The 23643-nt window shown below is 41.7% G+C and overlaps 2 protein-coding genes across 3 annotated transcripts; one reads left to right on the top strand and one right to left on the bottom strand.

Moving 5' to 3' along the window:
- The first annotated feature begins 3099 nt into the window (after positions 1-3099).
- On the top strand, positions 3100-22249 carry LOC100193782 (putative RING zinc finger domain superfamily protein). Of its 2 annotated transcripts, none has more exons than XM_008657736.4 (9): positions 3100-3358; positions 3700-3780; positions 4670-4787; positions 4881-4975; positions 5069-5140; positions 5619-5936; positions 6045-6153; positions 8605-8782; positions 19689-20332. In XM_008657736.4, the coding sequence occupies exons 1-9, from the start codon at positions 3335-3337 to the stop codon at positions 19699-19701; spliced, it is 1008 nt and encodes a 335-aa protein (XP_008655958.1). In that variant the 5' UTR covers positions 3100-3334; the 3' UTR covers positions 19702-20332. The 2 variants fall into 2 exon arrangements, with proteins under 2 accessions (XP_008655958.1, NP_001132340.1); NM_001138868.1 differs by lacking the exon at positions 19689-20332 and adding an exon at positions 21924-22249 and having other exon boundaries at positions 3230-3358.
- On the bottom strand, positions 9092-17635 carry LOC103638694 (uncharacterized). The gene is made up of 2 exons (XM_020546477.2): positions 14356-17635; positions 9092-14257 (listed from the first exon to the last, which is right to left on the bottom strand). Exons 1-2 carry the CDS (start codon positions 15980-15982, stop codon positions 14127-14129), a joined length of 1758 nt encoding a protein of 585 aa, XP_020402066.1. The 5' UTR covers positions 15983-17635; the 3' UTR covers positions 9092-14126.
- Positions 22250-23643: the final 1394 nt, after the last annotated feature.

The following is a 23643-nucleotide window of genomic DNA, read 5'->3' as shown; positions in this document are numbered from 1 at the left end:
GACCTACCTGGGGACGGCGGCCCGCGAGGGCGTGCAGGTGCTTCGGCGGCGGCCGTGGGAAGACCTAGGGGCTGCGGCCAGCGAGGACGTTGGCGTGGGTGGAGTCGTGGAGGTAGGCAGGTGCTCGGGCATGGCCGTTTGGCGCGCAGACTGAGGGCGGACCTCGGGCGGCGGTGGGCACACGTACATCAATCAGGAGATCGGCTTGCTTGTAGAGATTTAGAGAGATTTAGCGTTTCGCAGAATTCTATAACAAAAATTGAGTGTCACAACTAAACGTACACATCAATAAGGTCCATTTGGTTAGTGAGTATTACTTTGGTGGAAGGTGAAGGTTGTGAGTTCGATTTCTCTTAAAGACATGTTTTTTGCATGTTTTTTGCAAATAATTAGAGATATGACAAATGTTTTAATAAGTGAAACACAATGACAATAAGATAAAATAAATATTTTAATAAATAAAACGATACAACGTGGACTAAAAGACTTTGTATTGTTATCAATTCCCCCCACTTTACACATTTTTTGCGCAATTTAGCATCCCCAACTACAATGCTTTAGTTAAAAATAAAAGGCACAATTGCAAAATTGCTAAAGTACCAAAATTAATCTACAGATACGGTTTGCAACGCATATAAACGTTACAAGCATTCTAGTTACTCTACGCATACGGCTGCAACACATGGTAATCGTTGCTATGATCGTATTTACTCTACGCATACAATTTGCAACGCATGTTAAATGTTGCCAGTACCATTGTAATTCAACAGATATAAGTTGCAACACATAACAAGCGTTGGAACATAATCACTTCCAACGCATATAATTGTACGTTGCTAGGTATACGTTGCTATAGGGGGGTTTATTTTGTAGTGGTAGATTTTGATAGAGCTGAACTCGACACTTGCTTAATTGCTAAGACTAACATGGGCTGGCTCTGGCATCGCCGACTAGTACATGTTGGAATGAAGAATCTTCACAAGCTTCTAAAGGGAGAACACATTTTGGGACTAACAAATATTCATTTTGAGAAAGACAGGATTTGTAGCGCATGTTAGGCAGGGAAGCAAGTTGGTGTTCATTATCCACACAAGAACATTATGACGACTGACAGGCCACTTGAGCTCCTACACATGGACCTATTCGACCCGATTGCTTACATAAGCATCGGTGGGAGTAAGTACTGTCTAGTTATTGTGGATGACTATTCTCGCTTCACTTGGATATTCTTTTTGCAGGAAAATCTCATACCCAAGAGACCTTAAAGGGATTCTTGAGACGGGCTCAAAATGAGTTCGGAATAAGGATCAAGAAAATTAGAAGCGACAACGGGACAGAGTTCAAGAACTCTCAAATTGAAGGCTTCCTTGAGGAGGAGGGCATCAAGCATGAGTTCTCTTCTCCCTACACACCACAACAAAATGGTGTAGTGGAGAGGAAGAATAGAACTCTATTGGACATGGCAAGGACCATGCTTGATGAATACAAGACTTCGGATCGGTTCTGGGCCGAGGCGGTCAACACGGCCTGCTACGCCATCAACCGGTTGTATCTATACCGAATCCTCAAGAAGACATCATATGAACTCCTAACCGGTAAAAAGCCCACTGTTTCATATTTTAGAGTCTTTGGTAGCAAATGCTTTATTCTTGTTAAAAGAGGTAGAAAATCTAAATTTGCTCCTAAGGCTGTAGAAGGCTTTTTACTAGGATATGATTCAAACACAAGGGCATATAGAGTCTTTAACAAGTCCTCCGGACTAGTTGAAGTTTCTTGTGACATTGTGTTTGATGAGACTAACGTCTCTCAAATAGAGCAAGTTGATCTTGATGAGATAGGTGATTAAGAGGCTCCGTGCGTCGCGCTAAGGAACATGTCCATTGGTGATGTGTGTCCTAAGGAATCCGAAGAGCCACCACATGCACAAGATCAACCGTCTTCCTCCACACAAGCATCTCCACCAACCCAAGATGAGGATGGAGCTCAAAATGATGAAGGAGAAAATCAAGATGTTGAGCCACATCAAGAGGAGAGCAATGATCAAGGGGGAGATGCCCATAATCAAGATGAGGAAGATGAACAAGTTCCAAGGCCGCCACACCCAAGAGTCCACCAAGCAATTCAACGAGATCACCCCGTGAACTCCATCCCCGGCGATATTCAAAAGGGGGTAACTACTCGATCATGTGTTGCTCATTTTTGTGAACATTACTCTTTTGTTTCCTCTATTGAGCCACACATGGTAGAGGAAGCACTACAAGATTCGGATTGGGTGGTGGCGATGCAAGAGGAGCTCAACAACTTCACTAGGAATGGGGTATGACATTTAGTTCCATGTCCTAACCAAAATGTTGTAGGAACCAAGTGGGTCTTCCGCAACAAGCAAGATGAGCATGGTGTGGTGACAAGAAACAAAGCCCGACTTGTGGCCAAGGGATAATCACAAGTCGAAGGTTTGGATTTCGGTGAAATCTATGCACCCGTAGCTAGGCTTGAATCAATTCGCATATTACTTGCCTATGCTACTTACCATGGCTTTAAGCTTTACCAAATGGACGTGAAAAGTGCCTTCCTCAATGGACCAATCAAAGAAGAGGTCTATGTTGAGCAACCTCTCGGCTTTGAAGATAGTGGGTATCCTAATCACGTGTATAAACTCTCTAAGGCGCTGTTTTCGAAATAAGGCCCAATTTATTTATCTTCCTAAACTTTAGTCCCTATCACAAAGATATTTAGACGCTAGTTAGATGTATTAAATATAATCTAATTATAAGATTAATCACACAGATGTGAACTAAACAATAAGACGAATCTACCATACCTAATTAATTCATGATTCAATAATGTGATGTTACAATACACATTTGCTAATAATGCAGTAATTAGGTTTAATTAAATTTATTCAATAATGTGATGTTACAATACACATTTGCTAATAATGCAGTAATTAGGTTTAATTAAATTTATCTCATAATTAATTTTATAATTAAATTATATTTAATACTCGTGATAACCATTCAAATATTCAATATAGTACTAAACTTTAATCGCTCGACCCAAACATCCTCTAAAAGCTATTTCGGAAACACCATTTTACTAAGGGATTCTAATTTTCTAAAGAGAAAATAAATTAATTTCAGAAAAATGAAAATCACTTAAAAAATAAGATTACCAAACTAGCTCTAAATTGTGAAAAACGGGAGTGGCCCGACCGTTTTCATTGCTCACACTGCTGTCTCCGTTCCATCCCCTACGAGATCTGCCCCCTCGCCCTCGCCCTGCTCCAATCCCCATCTCCTTGCGGCCCGATCCACCCTGCTCCAATCCCCCGGCGATGGTCGTGTGCAAATGCCGAAAGGTAACACATTCGCTCTCCGCCGATCTGCCGATCCCAGCCCCGTACCCCACGGTTTCTCTCGTTGTGTTTGTATTGGTCAGCCGGCAGGACACGGGCTGATTCGGGATCTGGGGGTGCAAGGTGAGTGGGTCGGCGGCGGCACGAAAAGCTCCAGTTTGGGGCCTGTATGTGTTCACCGCGGGCGTCGAGGTTTGCTGGCTCGAGGCATTTCGTCGACCCCCCGCCACCGTGTTATTGTAGTCGAACTGTTGGTTGTGTTCTACGATTTGGAGTGCGTTGGTTGACGCCTTTAGTGGCTTCTGCTGCAATTTTGAGCTGATGGGTTTGCGTGCTTGTTTCAGGCGACGAGGGTTTACTGCTTCGTCCATCAGGTCCCCGTCTGTGGCGTGTGCATATGCTTCCCGGAACATCAGCTATGTGTGGTGAGTGGACTTCCCAACTTTTCAATCATTGCCTGTGCTGCAAACAAAGGGCATCTAGAGTGGAAACCGGTTCACTCAGAAAAGCAATTGAACTACTGCTATGGTGTCTAGAATTGGCACTTCTTAATATGCTGTTATCTGGATCTAGTCCTCTGCAACTTTGTCCATCTCATCCACCTTACTTTACATTGGTTTTGTCCACAAGTGACAATGAGCTTGTTGGTCTATTGTCCATAGGAATGAACATGCTTTACTTATGTTATGAAACTTAAAAGGAACACAGTCTAGCTGTTACTTCTTTACAGTCTGAGGAGAACAGAATAATCTGGGTTCCATGGCAAGAAGCTAGTCGCGAAAGGTTTTTGTTTTGCTGGTGCCTATGCTGGAATATCAGCTTCTCCTTTGGATGCATATTGTATTATGCCAAAAGTCCTTTCAAGAACTATTCTGCTGTTCCGTCTGCTAGCTTTGAATTAAAGCCAGCTGATCCATAAAGACAAAACACTGTATAAGCAGTAGAAGCCGATACAGATTAAAGCCAAGCGAACAGGCCTTGGTTTTGAGGATCTGCTCCCTAAATCCTTGCATTATCTTTTGTATTTAGCTTGACCTATTATGTTGCCTGATTCTATTCATTCGGTAGTTTCTGTGTCCATCAGGTAAGAAGATCGGCATGTGCTTGCATTTTACCTTGGGTTCTGATTGTATTACATTTCAACTTTGATGGGTGCATCACACTATGCGCTCCTATTTGTTTTGTGCCACCAGAAATTTCAGAATTTAATGTAATGGAACTAGTAACATCTATCTGCATATTAGTGTATTTGCAAATCTGTTAGGAAAGGTACTTTTTCCTAGAAATTAACATCTGTCAATTCATATTCTGTAGGTGAAGAACTATGCTGAATGGGTTGTTAATTCTGAGTATGACTGGCCACAACACTGTTCGTCTTGCAATTCTGTTCTCGAAGGTGGAACTGAAGAAACAACACGATTGGGTTGCTTGCGTATGTGATGTCAATAGAATGCTTGAAGTCACTAATTTTATAATCCCATCTTTATTTAGCATAACTGGTAATTATTTTTTCGGCATCCTATAGATGTGGTACACACCAAATGCTTGATATCACATATCCAAAGTTTTCCTACCCAAACAGCACCAGATGGATACGTCTGCCCCTCCTGTTCTGCACCCGTAAGTTGAACCCAGTCTCCGTCTACATGCAAGTATTGGCTTCATGGATCTCACAATTCTTTGATTTTTTAACTATATTAATTTTTCTAACAGATATGGCCACCTTCTAGCATTAAAGATACAGGTTCGCGCCTTCACACTGAACTGAAAGAAGCGATAGTCCAGGTTAGATCCTTAAAATCTGTTTATTATTTCTCAGTAAACCATTGATTTTGTCCATGTATATGTTATTTGTCACAATATTTACGTCACTTCATGTCCAAGTGATAATATCTGCAAGTTAATAGTCCCTCCATTCGAAATTGTAAGTCATTTTGACATTTGTAGCACCCAGATATATGTATTTTTGGGTAACATAGTAAAAAACTATGTATCTAGATAGAAAAGCTAGAACAACTTGCAATATAGAACAGAGGGAGGACTAACTTGGTCAATTGTGTACATTATTTAAGTACTGCAATGTAATTAATCTCTTCTCTGCTATTAGGGATACATTTCATACATTTCTTGTTTCATTCCAAGTTCTGGTGCTGCTCAATTTCCATTTGTTTACTGCAAGACTTTAATGTATCTTTGTTGCAAGTTTTTTTTTCTGTTCTGGCACTTAGACTGATAAGGCTTGCATTTCTCTGGCATGTTGCAGACTGGAATGGAGAAAAATGTATTTGGAAATCATTATGTGACAATAGCTAAAGCTGATACTCAGACACCTCCTGCTTTTGCATCAGATCCTCTCAAAACTTTATCCAATCGTGATGATAGAGAATTTAATAGTGCAAATGCAGCTAAAGATGCTGCTTTGCCATCAACATTACATTCTGGGATGTACTCTTCTGCTGTAGGATCTGAGACAACTATTCATGTTGATCCAGAAATTGTTGAAATAGAGGGTTCTAGTCCTGTATCGACCCAATTTTCAGTGCAGGACTCCAACTTCATCAGGAGTCCAAGCCCACATGGGGTAAGTCCTGAAAAATCCCTGTATTGTTCTGTTCTTTGTTACTATATGTTTTCTTCTTTTGAGATTTGCTTATTCAGAGCACAGCGATCCTATTTCTTCTTCGTGTAGCCTGGTGCTATGACAAGAAAAGGCGCTAATACTGTTGATAGACAAAATTCTGAGATTTCTTATTATGCTGATGATGAAGATGGAAATAGGAAAAAGTATACTAAAAGGGGTAAGCATGCAATTGGCAGGATTTTTTCCTATTTTCTCAGTTCTTTATTGTGTTAAAATTCTTTTTGTACTACAATTTGGTCACATGATTTGAACTAAAAGGAATATGGTGTTTCTGCCCTACTATACGATGCAATGTTGATTTTAACTTACTTTTAAACTTTGTGTGATTTTGAATTGAATTGTCCATTTGGGGGGGATTAAATGGTAATAAAATAGGAAAAAGAAAACATGTCCACACAAGGACAAACATAACCCACAATTTATCAGTTTTTCTCGCTAGCATCACCCATCCGGCTGTTCGCCTTTGATGGTCTCCAATCCAAATTAATCCTCTACTCTAATTATGGGGCAATGGTGGTGGAGCGTGGCCAGTGGGGCCTGCAGGTCAGCAAGCTTGCGGTGTGGCCAGTTGGGAAACCTCCTGCCGGTGGTCGGCGCACGCAGGGAGCCCCCACACCCTTAAGGTTGGGAGCTTATGACGCATGCTGAAGACAGCTTTGGGCCGTGCAGCAGGTGGCTTTTGGGTGGACCATGCCGCCGGGTGACCACCATGCTCGAGTGGGTGGGTGGCCACTGAGCTCGCGTGGGAGGCCAGGAGGACACAGGGCCGCGTGTTCCTTGGCAGCCTTGCGGACGACTTGTTGGAGGGTGGCATGGCAGTGGCTTGTGACCACGAAGTCTGGTCGTCGTGGGGTGCTTTGCTGTGGTCACGGGTTGCGAGGCTTGGTGCGGTGGAGGTGGCGTGGAGTCCAGTGGCCGCCGCTCACGATGCCATCTTCTACCAGTCCAGCTTCATCATTGCTCTGGCCAAGGTGTGGGGTTTGGTGGTGGTTTGTGGGCTACACGCGGATGAGCTAGTGTTGCCTTCCCAACCTAGCTGGCCATCACTCGCTGCCAAGACAAGTGGCCTGGGAGGCCGTGACGACTCCTGCAATCTGCCATCCTCCCGCTATGCCCATATTGCCTGTGACTGTAACAATTGCAAAGAGGAGGATGCGGACTGCTAGCTGGTAGCCTGGTAGCAGTCGAGCTCAAGATTGAAGGTCGAACACAGCATGTGGACTCTCAAGGCGAAGTAGCCTGCCTAGTCCTGGTGCATCTTTGTTATGATTTGATAGTTTGATGCATAAAAGATTGAATTTATGTAACTTGTGGAAAACTGGCACGACTATTGGCAGTTATTGAATATTTTGCTAGCAGGGGAATATCCTGTTAACAAACGATTATCAGACTTTGATAATTAGATGTAACATCACAAAGACTAATAAAATTACGGCTCAATTGCATTTGGTGAACTTGTATTTTTTCCCATAAGTTAACACCGTTAAGATGCCTGAATTCACGGAATAAGGGCAAGCTTATACTTCAGTTTGAAATCGTAGGGGTAAAATCACAGTTTAAAAAACGAGGGCAACATCATTTCCCTTCAAAATGAGGACATGGACGCCAACGCCCTGAACTAAACTATTACTTCCAATACTACTGTTCCACAAGTTGGCTACCATGCACTATCATATTAGCTATCACCAAGTTCTTAAGTTTGGTGATACTTTCAGACCCTGTTTGGTATATAGTGTTTACCCAGATTCTGGTGGAATTAAAAATTTTCTTGTCAAATTTCTGAGTTCCAAAAATGGCTTTATTTTTTACTTGTTATGTACACTTTAACATGTCATCTTTCTATTGTAAGCGTGTGTGGCCTCAATTGACTGGAACTTACATTTATTGGCCCCAATAGGGATGTCTTGTTTCACGAATTGTGCTGGAACCCAACTGTTTCCCGTGAACTTTTGTTGCAGATGATTTTATTTTTAATTTTTTGACTGGTTATGTTCGCTGCAGGTTTTGACATGTGATTACTGAATTAGATATCTCCTAATGAAATGTGGTTTATTGACCAGCACATTTTTTGTTTGCCTACTGGTGCTGGTCCCAAAATATGCAATAATAATTAGCTTCAGAGAACTCTTCGCTTCTGTTTGAAATTCTTGAGTTAATCTCAGGGTTATTGATGGGTCAACCAAGTTGTCCCACAGCCAATTTAAAACTTGCATAGACATAACCACTGACATTTGCAGCACCATAGCTGTGACTTGAGTAGCATTGCCAAAAATACCTCTAATGATTGAGTCTATTTGTATAAACTTGTCTGGAGGATATTTATGATTGATTAAAACATGTTTCTATGGTTGAAATCTACTGAATTTGGAACTTTGGTTCAGCCGACACTTGAGCATTTCTTTGTTCTTGTTCCTGCAATAAACAAATATTAAAAAAAATCTGAACTTGCTTGAAACTATGCATCTCACAGATATATGTTAAAGCTGGATATATGACGACATCAATAATGCGATAGTCAAATAACATTGTTTTCTTACCTAGCCAGCTTAAGCTTGAATTTAGCTCACGCTCATTTTGGTGCTACTTGATGGTTACATTTCCTTAATAGGTACATTTCGTCACAAATTTCTAAGGATGCTGCTGCCGTTCTGGTCCAGTGCACTGCCAACGCTACCAGTCACAGCACCATCAAAAAAAGAGAGTGATGCTCTAGAGGGGAGTCGATCACGCCATCAGAGATCATCAAGAATGGATCCCACTAAGATCTTACTTGCAATGGCTATCATGTAAGCCTTCCAACATTATTTTATTATTCTGGATTTCTGGTTATATCCCTCCCACCCTTTATGATGCTTTTCCTCATTAGCTTAAGAATTTTTAGTTTACCTTTAAAATAATACATTCTTATTTTCTCATGAACATGCATAAGAACTATGTTGTTGTATTAAGTAGATGAAAAAGTGTTCCATTACACAGTTCACTTGTATAATCATAAGAGCAGTGTTATTAAAACTACGTTTAAACGATGTTTAAACTACATTTAAACGACAAAACTCTAATTAGAGGTTGAAATCATGTTTTAGCGTTTTGGCGTTCTAAACTGTAAAACATAGTGTTTTATGCATTTTAGACCATTAGCTATTTTTGGGCCCAGTCTATTAGTTACTTTTGGGGTTCAATCCAGCTCATGGGTGAAGTTTTAGTAAGCCACTAACCTCTCTGTTTTGGTATTTAACTTCATATTACTGTCTGAAATTATGATATATTGGTATTTTTCCTATGTTTTTTAAAACTAAAATTTCACCCATGAGCGTTCCAACGTTTTATCATTTTAATAACCTTGCATAAGAGATGGATAACGGGTACTGATCTGAAATGATGTATTTGGGCAGGCATTATAAAAGATTAAAAGTATATGTATCTTGTACTCTGAACCAATAGCATGTATTGTAAAAGCCGCATTCCACAAGGACTTCAAGCTATATAAAAAAAGCAAAAATGACAACTTTTGATTATGTCTATTATAGCCTATTGGTTCTGGCCTTACTAAACCATATAATAATTCAGAAGGGCATTCAATTTTGACTTGACATGTAGTCAGTAGGCTTCTGACAGTAGTGATATTGGCATCACTAGGTGATGAATTATTGTCAAAGCCATCTAACATTACAAATGTTTTCACTATCTCCAATTGTTTGCACTTCTTAATATAACATGGACATATAATTTATTTTACAAATACTTGACATTTCAAATATAAAAAACCTAGAAATTTAGCTTGTTTGTTTATTCTGCTATTAATATCTCCCACTAAGATCTTGTTATGGCTATCTTGTAAGCCTTCCAACATTTTATTATCCTGGTTATATCCCTCCCACCCTTAATGCCTCCTTTTCTCATTAGTGTCACTAACCTTGGATTAGAGAGAGCAATTAGTGTCACAGCTAATATGGGCCATTATGGGCCTTAACACCCCCTTCAAACTCAAGGTGGAAGCGAAGGATCTGAAGCATTGAGTTTGAACAAGTTGAGACGATGTTGTTCTCTTGTTTGTGCTTTTGTGAAGAAGTCTGCAACTTGCATTTCTGAGGGCACATGTTGAAGAGCAATAGTTTTCTGTTGACAATGAGACCGTGTGAAGAAAACATCAACACCAATATGTTTTGTAAGTTCATGCTTCACAAGATCATTTGCAATTTGAATGGCTCCAGTGCTGTCGCACAGAAGAGGCGTAGGAGTATCACAAGAGACACCAAGATCAGCCATTAACCATTGTAGCCATATAATCTCGACAATAGTGGTAGCAAGAGCTCGAAGTTCTGCTTCTGCATTGGTTCTTGATACAACAACTTGCTTCTTTGATTTCCATGCAATAGGAGAGGAACCAAGAAAAATACAATAACCTGTAATAGAGCATCGATCAGTGCGATCGCTCGCCCAAGTGGCATCAGAGTAAGCATGAAGCCGAAGAGGACTATTACAATCATAGAATAAGCCTCAAGATGTGGTTCCCCGTAAGTATCTCAATACACGAAGCAAGTGACTATAATGAACTGAAGTAGGCGCAGAGACAAACTGACTCAGAATATGAACAACATGTGCAATATCCAGTCGAGTGTTGGTAAGATCTGTATGGATCCTGTAGTGGTGAACCATCATTCAGACAAAATTGTAAGTGAATATCCATGGGTGTTGCAGTTGTACGATTATCAGTCAGACCAGAGCGAGCAATAATCTCTTGGATGTATTTAGACTACGAGAGATAATAGCCCTTTGTAGATTGTAATACCTCAATCCCCAGGAAATATACAAGAGGGCCTAAATCAGACATCTTAGGGTCTGTTTGGTTGGGCTGTGGCTGTGAAAAAAGTTGCTGTGGGCTGTGAGCTGTGGAAAAAGCTGCTGTAGGCTGTAAGCCGTTAAAAAGCTAAAAATTGTTTGGTGGAAACCACTAAAAGTCGTTAAAAGTTCTTCGATATATGTTTTCACAGTTCCATTCGAAAAGCCACTAAAAGCAGGTTCAGGGGTGCTTTCAGATTTGCACTGTGAGAAAGCCAGCTTTTAGAAAAAGCTGCTTCCTGAATCTAACCCTTTGGTTGGCTTTTGGCTTTTAGGGGGCAAAAGCCAAAAGTCAAACCAAACACACCCTTAAACTGCTAACTAAGATGTTTTACTTGATAGATATGTTCTGGATCATCACCCGTAATCAACATGTCATCAACATATAATAGGAGCAAGGTGCACCCTCATGAAGAGTAATAAAGAAATAATGCATGATCATGATCACTAGAGGTAAAACCAACGACCCTTATGACAGTGACGAATCTTTGAAACCAAGCATGAGGGGCCTGTTTCAATCCATATAAAGCTTTACGCAGACAACAGACATGGCCGGAAGGAATATCAACCTCTGGTGGTGGGTGCATATAAACTTCATGTAAATCACCATGAAGAAAAACATTTTTGACATCCATCTGAGAGAGAGTCCATGAAGATGCTGCAACAACAGTCAAAGTACGAACAATCGTCATATGGTGACCGGTGCAAAGGTTTCATCATAATCTAGACCCTTAGTCTGTTGAAAACCTCTAGCCGCAAGACGAGCTTTATATCGCTCAACTGAACCATCTGATTTGGTCATAATCTTAAAGACCCATTTACATGTTATAGGGGCTGCATGTGATGGTAAAGGAACAAGGTCACAAGTACCCGTTCGATCAAGAGCGTCCAACTCTTCTTGCATAGCAAGCCGCCATTCATGAATACCAGAAGTTTCATGATAATTAGATGGTTCAACAATTACAACAACACTAGGAAATCCATAGCGACCTGAAGGTTCAATTGTAATACGATCACAAAGATGATATCCCTAGTGATTTGGTAACACATCAGCAAATTGTGACCCATCAACAATCTATAGATCATCAGAAACAACCGGAGAGTCATCATTGTTAGTACAAGCATCAACAACAGGTTCACCATCATGACCAGCCATGGGACAAGTGCGAGGACGACAAATGTAGGTTTTGGTAATTGGTGGTTGTTGAGGTAGAAGGATTTGTAACGGGAATGAGAACATCCGGTGAGGATGTGGTAGACGATGGTGTAGTGGAAGATGAAGACCCAGATGAATGAGCATGGATGGGAGGAAGGCACATGAAAGAGGTGGACTCTGTAGAAAAAGAATATGAATGTGTGAGTTATAAAAGAAAGGTCGGTTTTCATTAAAACTCACATCACATGAAATACGAATGCAACGTGCTGAAGGATCATAACATCTAGCCTTTGTGCTCCGGACTATGTCCAAGAAAAACATACTCAATTGGTTGAGCAGTTAATTTAGTCCTGTCACGAGAGGCTAACAATACGTAGCATGTACATCCAAAACTATAAGATGGTCATAGAGTGGAGTTCCAAAAAGAACTTCAACATGAGTTTTCCCCTGAGAGTTTTGATGATGGCTGTCTATTGATGAGGTAGATAGCGGTATACACTGCTTCTCACCAAAAATGCGAGGGGACAAAAGAAGATATCAAAAGGGTGCGAGCAGTTTTTATGACATGACGATGCTTGCGTTCAACAACACCATTTTGAGCATGTGCTGGTTGGCACGAAAGTTGTGCAATAGTACCCTCTGAAGTTAGAAATTGTCGACAAGAATCAGATAAATATTCACCACCAGAATCAGAGCGAACAATTCTAATAGGATCAGAAAATTGGGTGTGAAACATGCGAGCAAAAGACCTATAGATAGAAACCAACCCAGGACGTCCTTTCATGAAATAAATCCAAGTGTAACGAGAATGTTCATAAAAAACATATTTTCCACCTTTTGAAACCAAAGGAGCTGGGCCCCAAACACTAGAGTGAACAAGATTAAATGGTCTAGCAGAAGAGAATCACTGGTAAAATAAGGAAGTTGTATTTGTTTTCCAAGATGACAACCCTTACAATTGAAGCTAGACTCAGATGACGTATGACCTAAACAACCTGATTTTATTAAGGTGGACAGACGCGAGCCACACAATTGACCTAGACGGTGATGCCATTGGGCAAAAGAGGCAACACAGACAAACTGTAGAAAGCACACGAGCCGAAGATGATGAAGTGGACGAAGGAAGGCGCAAGCTGTCGAGGATGTAGAGGCGAGGAGCAGTGCTACAACGACGATCAGTCCCAATCACTGATTTCAAGTCGGGCGACCAGCTAGTCGACCGACAGGACCGACCAGGCGCCTAATCGCGATTAGGGCGACTAATCGGCCGACTAATCGGTTCTGGTCGGCCTCTGGTCGTCCCTAGTCGTCCTATGTATATTCCTAGGCATATAAGCCATATATATATGTATATATGTATTTCTAGGCATATAAGCCATATAGAACTGAAATTAAATTGGAAGTTCGGAACTGAATTACTGAAATATAACAATAGCAGCTTTCAATTGGAAGTGAATGTAACATAAGACATAACATAAGTGAAAGTGTGAAACAATATAGAGTACCTGCTAGTCTGCTACCTAGAGCAGATCAGCATCCAAGCAAAAAGCATTAGCAACAGCTTTCCCTCCTCCAGATTCAGATTCATCTTGGTCCATATCTCTAGTTGCTTCTAGTGGTTGTTCTTGTTGTTCTTCTGCATCTGCTGTAGCATTACCATCTTCTTGAGCATCACTATCATCTTCTCCAATATCTTGTGCTGCTGCATTTCTTGAACGCTTCCTTGTCCTAACATAGGTTCGTTGAGGCCGAGAACTTGAAGCAGCACCTGCAGCAGCTAATCTTGGCAAATTTCTGCCTTGGAGAGCATGAGTTGCCCCTAATGCCTCATCCACAGCATGCCATATGCTGCTATCACCATCAGCTTCATTATTTTCTTCAACCCATTCATTTTCCCACATAAACTCTTCAAGCACCAGTGGGTTGCTTCTTTTTCCCTTGGATCCCAGCTCTCTTATTGTTCGAAACCTATTTTCCATCTTTCTGTTGTAACTGACATAGACCAATTTATTAAGCCTCTGGTGTTCTAGTCGGTTCCTCTTTTTTGTATGGACCTGAAAATGCACAATTGCACATAGCCACATAATGATCAATCAACAAGCAAACCCTTTTTGCTAGGCTTTGTAATACAGTACTTAGTTACTTACTGCTGCAAAGTCTGACCAATTTCTCTCACAACCAGAAGCCGCACAACAGAGGCTTATAACCCTTTTTGCTAGGCTTTGTAGTTCATATGCCAGTCCTCCATATGCACCCCACCATAGGACTGTTACACAACAATTTTTAGGTCAGTTTTAGACTTCCAAACAGGCAAACAAATTAAAAACTGCTATAAGCTTATAACTGCAAAAATCAGTTACTTACTAGGACTTTTTTTCTCTCTTTCTCTTATTGCTCCTGCCTTTGAAAAGCATTCCCCTTCGGATCTTTCGTAGTCATCTGCCTGTTTACTAATCTTTGTTTGCTCATCCTCATCACTGACCATCTTCCACAAAACATCATTGAACATAGCTCTAAGTCTTGCAGCTTGCCTTCTGTCTTTCTCCCTCAAGGTAAAGAATTTACCTGGATTCAAATAAAGGGCTGCCCCATATAGTTTCTGCTCCATCTGAGTTTCCCACCTCTTCTCAAAGCATGAGATGACTTCAACAAGTAATCTTGGCTTCTCTTTTAGTGACTCTTGTATGGTGGCTTTTGCTTTGTCCATAGCTGCCATTATCTCTGGAGCTGCTGGCGTCTCATCACCGTCAGCAATCCTTAAAGCAATGAGAAGAGGTTGTGAAGCCCGTAGACAATTTTCAAGAGTTTGCCAAAATGATACAGAAAGGACAATATTTTCAGCTTGTACACCTTCTTGAAGTAGGGAAAACTTAGAGCCATTCCATTCATCACTAACAAACAAGCCCTGTAATCTATTCTTATGCTTGTACATGCTTGCCAAAGTCAAGAATGATGTTGCAAATCTAGTGACACCCGGCCTAACAAGGTCCCCGCCTAGCTTTTCTCTCATTAGGCTGTGAAGTCGCCCATGCTTGTATAGGAACCTTGAAACCTTCTTTGCCATATTGATGCAAGTGTTGAACTCCTTGATCTTGCCAATATCCTCCAACAATAGATCCAAACAATGTGCTGCACAAGGAGTCCAAAACAAATGCGGAATTCTGTCCATTAGGATCCGCCCTGCTGCTTTGAAATTGGCTCCATTGTCAGTTACCACCTGGACAACATGTTCTTTGCCCACCTTCATTATTTGCTTCTCCAACAGATCTGCCAACATATTGGCATTTGCTACCTCACTTGATGCATCAACAGAACCTAGGAAGTATGTCCCTGCTGGACTGTTGGCAAGGAAGTTGATCAAATGACGTTGTCTTGTGTCGGTCCACCCATCTGACATAATTGAGCAACCATATTCCTTCCAAGCCTCTTCGTGCTTATCTCTCAATGTCGATGTTCTCTTCACTGCCCTTTCAAGCCAAGGTACTCTAGCCTCATGATACGATGGGCCATGATATCCAGGACCGTACTGACCAATAGACTCCAACATAATCTTCCAACTTCTTGAGTTTACGACATTCAATGGAATCTTGTTCTCATACAGAAAATCAGCTACATGGTCGTCAACAATTTGCTGTGCTTGTGTCCCTTTCTTTGTGCAGTGCTCAAGGGTGGACTGAGAAGTTTTGTTTTTATGCCTCTCTGCAACTACTTCTTCTGGAGTCTTGCAGAGCATGGCACTCACTGATTTGCTTGCCTTCTGGGTACTTGGTTTTGGAGGAGCAAATACAAGAAATGAGGACATGGCAGCTTGGGCAATTTTCTTTTTTGTTTGCTTGTTTTTTGTCCCAGAACTTGGTTCAGGACCTTCATCATTCCGCTCTTCTCCCTCTTCACCTTCTTCAGTATTAGCAGTAATCACAAGTCTCATGTTCCTTTTTAGATACATGTGCATTTCCTTTGAAACCAGTTCTGGTACTCTAGCACACTTCATGGTGTCACCAAACCCACCGGCAAGATGTTGCTTGAACCTTTTGATTCCGGAAGGAACAATCTTCGAACAGAAAATACACTGAACAAAATCCTTCTTTGTTGTGTCTGGCCACCACCCAAACTTCCATCCTGGGTCCTGTGACCTTGCCTTTCTTTTTGGGTCAGTTGCTTGTGCACTAAGCTCGGGAGGGAGTGCTGCAATAGCCTTTTCAGCAAGGATTTTTGAGTCTGCAGCAGCTGATAATGCCGAAGCAGGGCCTGTGCTATCAACATTTGAGGTCACAGGAGGAACAGAATCACTTGCAGTTGCACTGCCACTGCCAACCACATTGGACCCGGGGAATAAGACCTCAACATTAGCACCTCTTCGTCCACCGGCAGCATGAAACTCTGAACATGTCAACAGATAGAGGTCAAGTCAATACTAGGCACTAGATATGCTACTGCTGGGCTGATGGAAACTGGTTGGCAGAGATGAAGCTAAGTACTATTGAAGTAAGGCAGTAGAACATAGAGGTATAGAACACTAGATGAGCAGGGCCAGGGCAGACTGCGCAGAATGCAAATTCTTGGCAAAACTGCCGTGCTGCGCAGAATGTAAAACTGCAGAGTGCAGAGTGCAGACAAGGGGGAAGGAGGGGAGCAGGGATGACCTTCGGATGACGAGCTCATCTTGCTCCTTGTAGATGAGCAGGGGGCAGGGACGACCTTGAGAGGGGCAGCCGCCGGCGATGGTGGACGGTGGAGACTGGAGGCTAGAGCAGCAGCCGCCAGACAGAAACTTGAGAGGGGCGCAGGCACATGCACAGGGAGGATTTAGGGTTTAGGGGCGCCAACAGATGTATGCGGCTACTGGGCCAAAAAAACGGTGAAGCCCAATAGCACAGCCACATTTAGCCCGCCAGCACTGGTCGACCAGAACCTAGCTAATCGGATGACTAATCGGTCGCTTTGGACGATTAAGCGACGATTAGGACGACCAGGAAATCTGATCGCGTCGTCCCTCTGGTCGGCCGCTTACAGGTGACCAGCCCGACTAATCGCGATTAATCGCGATTAGTCGGACGATTTGTAAACAGAGGTCCCAATCACAGCCCCTATGCGACGATCCTGTACAAAACAAGAGTCATCAAATCCAACAAAACAATTTTGGTCTGTAATTTGTCCAGCTGAGAGAAGATTCATAGACAACCCATGAACAAAAAATATATTAGGAATAGTAAACTGAGGAGTGCAAAGAGAACCCTTGTGGGTTATATGGCATAAAGTACCATCTGCGGTCTGAACAGAGGCATCTTCTGTGATGGGTGTAGAAGAGACTAACTGTGACTGATCAGATGTCACATGAAAGGAGGCCCCTAAGTCAAGAGCCCATGACGATGAGGACGATGTAGCTGGTGAAGTAGAAGCAATAGCAATTGAACCTCTAGGTGCAGAACCTGTGCCATGACCACGAGTTGCCCGTCATGCACGGAAATCAGCCAACTTCTCTGAAAATTTAACAAAATAATTTTTAGACCGATGAGTATTCTTCTTGCAATGCTCACAAGTACTGAGGGAGAACTTCTTGCTACATAGGACTTCTGAGCAGTAGACAACACACTGTGAGTGCTAGAACTAGTAGCAGAAGACAAGGCTTTGAGGTGAGTCTCTTCAGCAAGTAGATCGGACAATGCCTTTGCCATTGTGAGAATATCAGAACTGTGAAGCAATTGTGCATAAAGAGAGTCATATTCAACCTGAACCCCCATAACAAATCTGTATGTAAAGAACTTTTCAATAAACCGATGAGCCGGACATGGATTAGTTGCATAGGCTGGCACCATAGATAGCAAAGAACTCATCAAACGATCAAAAGTAGAATAGTACTCATCAATAGTCATTTCATTCTGCTCAATAACATGTGTTTGCTGCATAATAGTGTGTAAGAGGGCACCACTGTCTTGAACAAACCGGCCCTTCAGATGAGACCAAATAGCTTTAGCAGCGGTGAACTTGGTCAAGATCATATCATGGATGGTTTAGTGCTATTAACCATGGCAGCCATCACCTTGCCATCACTGATCTGCCAAGTTTTAACGTCTGCAACATTGCTACGATCCTCACATAAAGTAGGAGGATCTTTAGTTAAGTGAAAAAGCAGACCATGACCACGTAGAGCAGTCTGAACACAGAAAGCTCACTCTGGATAATTCTGACCATCAAGGATGATATTAACCACAATAGCATTGACTGACATGATGATCAGTTGATGTGACGTACAAATGATGTAGACCAATGAATAATGGAAACCAGTGAAGAGATAACCTTCTCTATCTAAAACCTGATCCTCCAGCGGGAACAAGTGCTAGGAGCAACTAGAAGAGCACCACTGTGGAGGGACCCGAATCTGGTCAGCCTGGAGTGGATCTGGCCAACAGTTTGCATGGGACAGGTCCCAACCAGAGACGACGCTGATGGAGACGGTCGAATCCCAGGAGGGTAGGTCCTGCGCGGATGGCAGTGATGCTGCGCGGACAACAGAGGTCGGACGACGCGGAACACAGGCGTCCAGGCGTATCTGGCGCGACAGGATCCACGCGGAGGGACCCAGCGCAGATAGTAGACGACGGCGCGGATCCGGCGCAGAAGACCACGATGGCGTACGGTCCAGGCGGATCCGGCGCGGAAAGGCGCACGAAAGCGCGGATGTGGCGCGGAAGGCGGCGGTGGCGCGACTTGTAGTGCCGGTCGCGACGACGGGTGATGGGGGGGGGGTTGACGAGGCCGGAGAGAAGGTCGTGACCACGGCTTGAGAAAGTTGGCCGCGACGACGGCAGGTGGTAAAAAATGTGGAGATTAGGCCCTAACCCTAAACTGCTTTTGGTACCATGTCACTAACCTTGGATTAAAGAGAGCAATTAGTCCTTAGGACTTGGTAGAATATTTATAGTCACAGCTAATATGGGCCATTATGGGCCTTAACAATTAGCAGTAAAAAGTAGGACAAACTTATGTAGTCCCCCCCGCCCCCCTGAGAGTATGCTATATACACGGTGGCGCACGGTCCAGGCGGATCCGGCGCGGAAAGGCGCACGAAAGCGCGGATCTGGCGCGGAAGGCGGCGGCGGCGCGACTTGTAGTGCCGGTCGCGACGACGGGTGATGGGGGGGGGGGGTTGACGAGGCCGGAGAGAAGGTCGTGACCACGACTTGAGAAAGTTGGCCGCGACGACGGCAGGTGGTAAAAAATGTGGAGATTAGGCCCTAACCCTAAACTGCTTTTGGTACCATGTCACTAACCTTGGATTAAAGAGAGCAATTAGTCCTTAGGACTTGGTAGAATATTTATAGTCACAGCTAATATGGGCCATTATGGGCCTTAACAATTAGCAGTAAAAAGTAGGACAAACTTATGTAGTCCCCCCGCCCCCCTGAGAGTATGCTATATATGTTATAAAGAACGTGCCCTGTTCCTGGTTAGTAGGGAAGTAGGATAAGAATTTTTAGTTTACCTGTAGAGCTTGTTTGGGAGCAAAGGGACTGGAGGGGATTGAGGGGGCTAAAATCCCCTGTTTATTTAATTTTGAATAGAAAGGGGGTTTTAGCCCCCTCAATCTCCTCCAATCCAATACAGGCCCTTAAAATAATACATTCTTATTTTCTCATGAACATGCATAAGAACTATGTTGTTGTATTGAGTAAATGAAAAAGTGTCCCATTACACAGTTCACTAGTATAATCATAAGATATGGTGTTGGGGCGAAGGCGAAGACGCCACCCTTCGCTCATGCCTTCGCCGACGCCACCCTTCGCTCGATGCCTTCGCCGTCCTCGCTGCATCAACGGAGACAAGACAACGGGCAGACTCACCCTTCGTCCCGTACGTCACCGGACGAAGACCTGTGACGAGGTCGTCTCATCTTGCGACCTCGTCCAGCACGGAGGCCCACGTGTGATCCGGCCCATTGTAACAGGCCCTGTGTGGCCGCTGCGCATTACGGGCTTAATTTGTAAAGGCATCCCTGTAATTACGGTCTGTAACCCCGCTTTATGGGAATATTTCGGGGATAACCTAGGTGTCTGAGGGCACATGCGTCCTTAACACAGGACGCTGGGCACACAGACACCTATAAATACCCCCGCACAGTGCCCTTGAGAGGCTAGATTAAGAGAGCTATTGCCATCTCGTGCAAAAACCTTGTTTGCATTGCTACACCCCCCGTTGGATCAATTTGCATCGGAGAGCAAGTTCCAACATATGGATAACGGTTACTGATCTGAAATGATGATGTAATTGGAGCAGGCATTATAGAAGTATGTATCTTGTACTCTGAACCAATAGCATGTATTGTAAAAGCTGCATTCCACAAGGACTTTAAGGCCTGTTTTGATGTAAAGTATTTTTGTAGCTTCTAGGCAATACCATAGTTTGTAGGAATACTAGAGTATTTATGCCATAAGATGTTTACAATAGTATTCTTGGAGTATTGGAAACTCCACTCCAAGTCTCCGGCTCATAGTTTTCAGAGCATGACTAGCTTTGGATAAATACTATGGTTTACAATGTTATATCCAAACAATGTTCCTCAAAACCATGGTATTTTTGGGGTTGGCCAAAACTATAGTATTGTCATAACAATTGCGAAGTATAGAATTGTAAAACCATGGTTTTGAGAAACATTGTTGCCAAACCGGCCCTAAGCTATAAAAAAAGCAAAATTGAAAACTTTTGATTATGTCGATTATAGCCTATTGGTTCTGATCTTACTAAACCATATAATAATTCAGAAGGGCATTCAAATTTGATCTGACATCTTGTCAGTAGACTTGTGACAGTGGTGGTATTGGCATCACTTGGTGATAAATTATGGTCAAAGCCATCTAACATACCAATGTTTTCATTATCTTCAATTGTTTGCACTTTTTAATATAACATGGGTATATGATTTCTTTTACAAAACTTGACATTTCCAGTAAAAAACCTAGAAATTTAGCTTGTTTGTTATGGGGTGTTTGGTTCCCCTGACTAAAGTTTAGTTCGTATCACATCAAATATTTGAATATCAATTATGAGTATTAAATATAAGCTTGATTAGGTTTAATAAATTCGTCTCGTCTTTTAGGGTCTGTTTGGTTTGCTGACTTGTCACACTTTGCCTAACTTTTTCTGCCTAAGGTTAGTTCTTCAATTCGACGACTAACTTTAGGCAAAGTGTGACACAATTAGCCGTAAACCAAACATGCCCTTAATCTTCATCTTTGTCTTTAGTTTTATAATTAGACTATATTTAATATCCGTAATTATCATTCAAATATTTGATGTGACAGGACTAAATTTTTAGTTGGGTGGAACCAAACAACCCCTAATTCTGCTATTAATATGTGGTTACTTGTTAACTTTATGAATTTATTATGCTCTGCTACTGGATAAAACTACCTTTTCTATTTTCTCGAACAAAGAGTATCTTTTCTCTTGCACCAACATGCAAACTAGCTAATTTGTTAGCAGCCATGCCAATTTGTTACCCTGCTGATATTTTCTCGTTGTGTATAGTTCAGAAAGAGTCCTTTCTGGGCTTATGCCTTATGGCCTGTTTGCGGAGGCTGTAGATCCAACTTGTTAGTTTGTTCTAGTTAGTATGCTATATAAACCAAAACCTAAAAGTTTGATACCACTATAAGGCTGAATACACAATTTGTTCCAAACCCTTCAATCTTAAATTCTAAGCAATGGATAATGTGATCTGTGGACGAAGGCAATTCTTGCATAGTAAAGTACTCTGGGGGTTTTTGCCAAACAATTGAAAGGGTCATTGATTGGACAAATGGACACCCCTATATAATAGGAGCACCGTTATTGTACAAATTAATGATCGATATTTGTTTATACCTCATGTTTCTTTAATATTTATCTGGTTTTCAGGAGAATTTGATTAACATATCAAAAAAATGTTGTTGCAGGGCATGTATAGCAACTATGGGAATACTCTATTACCGGTTGTCACAGCGAGGTCTTTCTGAAACCTTCTTAGAGGACGAGACTCAGTAATCTTGCCTTCCTGTATTGCGTTGTTGCTGATTCAAAGGATTTTACCCTCTGTATTTTTTTTCGTTTACCCTTTGTGGGCCTTTTTGGTGGTTTGAAGGTGGGGTAGTGGTTAGTAGACTCTTTCTATATTCCGATTCATGCTCATGTTTATGTGACTACTATAATGGTATATACAATATTGTATTATCTACAGCTGAGATCATAGAAAATTTAACCCATGGACAGTTTAAACCTGGTTAGCTCATCTAATGTAGTATTTCCTAGTTTCTGTTTATTCTTGTGCAAGTTCAGATTAAGTTTAAATTTAATGGGTTGGTAGTATATGTGTTGGTCACCTATTTTGATTCCTAGAAAAAACCAAAACAGGGTAATACAGTTAATGGTTTAGGACATTTGTCCCTCTATTTATCTTTTTTGAAAGCTAAATCGAAGGGACAACGATTTTAAATTTTAAATTTTAAAAGTAATGTTTGAAAGGAAAATGATGGAAGCGAATGTAAATGCATAGTTAAATACTGTTCAGGTCCCTTTCTTATTGTCAATACCTTCGTCTACAAGCGAAATAGCCCAAAGATAGAGCTTTTAAGGCTGAGGGTTCTTGATTTTAGAATCGCCCCCTCGAGTCTCGATGTTCCTAAAATTTATATGACAAATCTAATATTTAATATAGATATATATAAATTTAAAGCTAATTTTTGACAATGTTAGTAAGAATATTATGAAGTATTTAAATATTTTTTTGTATAATTTGTTATGTACACTATTTTCTCCGTACAACAAAAAAGATGCATCCGAATCCGTATTCGGAAAGACATCGGAATTTTATATTAATTATTTAAAAAGATATAAAACTAATTTAATGTTTATTTTTTGTGAAGATTAGTAGCCTTAATACTAAAAACAAGAATATAAATTTACATAGCAAATTCTATATGTTATTTGTTCACAATCAAAGAACTAAAAAAATGATATTCGAATAAATATCCGGATCCATCCCTACGCTCGAGCATATCACTGTTTCTCTATTAATAGTGACAAAAGGGTATACGACTTAATATAAAACTACAATCGTATCCTTATTTTTTATACACATAAATTAAAAGTTTCGTAAGGGTATATCATTGTACTTTTCCTTCACATACGTGGTGGTCAAGCTTCTAGATCCTTCTCTTTCACCTTTGCTCTCATGTCGGTATTGTGGAGGCAAAGTTCCTTCGTATTTGTACACACGTTGGTCCCATGGAGACAAAGCTTCCTAGCTTTGTTTTTTGGTTGTGCATTGCTTTCGACGAAGGGTAGTTTCGTTGTCATTTTGGAACACACTTGAAAATGACCGGTAGTACAATGTTTTGAGGGTTTTCAACAAATGCATTCCCTCCAATAGTAGCCTATTGCAGGATTAGTTTGTTTTCATAACATGCCGAAGCCACGAAACAAACGAGGGCCTTACGTCGAAGGCCTGAAAACACCTTCCTCGAGCGTTATTGAAAATGAGAAGAAATGCGAAGCGTTGTAATGAAGGGTTATATTTTCTGGTCCATAAGACATTGAGTAGGGACACGACGTTTTCTTGGCTTCTGCGCCCGCTCGTGTATATAAATCGATCGGTCCCATGTGACCCCATAACATTTA

The sequence above is a fragment of the Zea mays genome, chromosome 1, assembly GCF_902167145.1.
Source record: "Zea mays cultivar B73 chromosome 1, Zm-B73-REFERENCE-NAM-5.0, whole genome shotgun sequence".
In the NCBI taxonomy this organism is placed as follows: Eukaryota; Viridiplantae; Streptophyta; class Magnoliopsida; order Poales; family Poaceae; genus Zea; species Zea mays.
This window is presented reverse-complemented; position numbering and strand designations above follow the sequence as displayed.

Excerpts from the sequence above, each read along its gene's own strand:
- LOC100193782 (NM_001138868.1), top strand. The coding sequence starts at position 3,335 with ATGGTCGTGTGCAAATGCCGAAAG. Across the intron at positions 4,788-4,880 it reads AACACGATTGGGTTGCTTGC|ATGTGGTACACACCAAATGC; the intron begins GTATGTGATGTC and ends GGCATCCTATAG. Across the intron at positions 5,141-5,618 it reads TGAAAGAAGCGATAGTCCAG|ACTGGAATGGAGAAAAATGT; the intron begins GTTAGATCCTTA and ends GGCATGTTGCAG.
- LOC103638694 (XM_020546477.2), bottom strand. The coding sequence starts at position 15,982 with ATGAAGTGTGCTAGAGTACCAGAACTGGTTTCAAAGGAAATGCACATG. Across the intron at positions 14,258-14,355 it reads AAGAGAGAAAAAAAGTCCTA|TCCTATGGTGGGGTGCATAT; the intron begins GTAAGTAACTGA and ends GTTGTGTAACAG.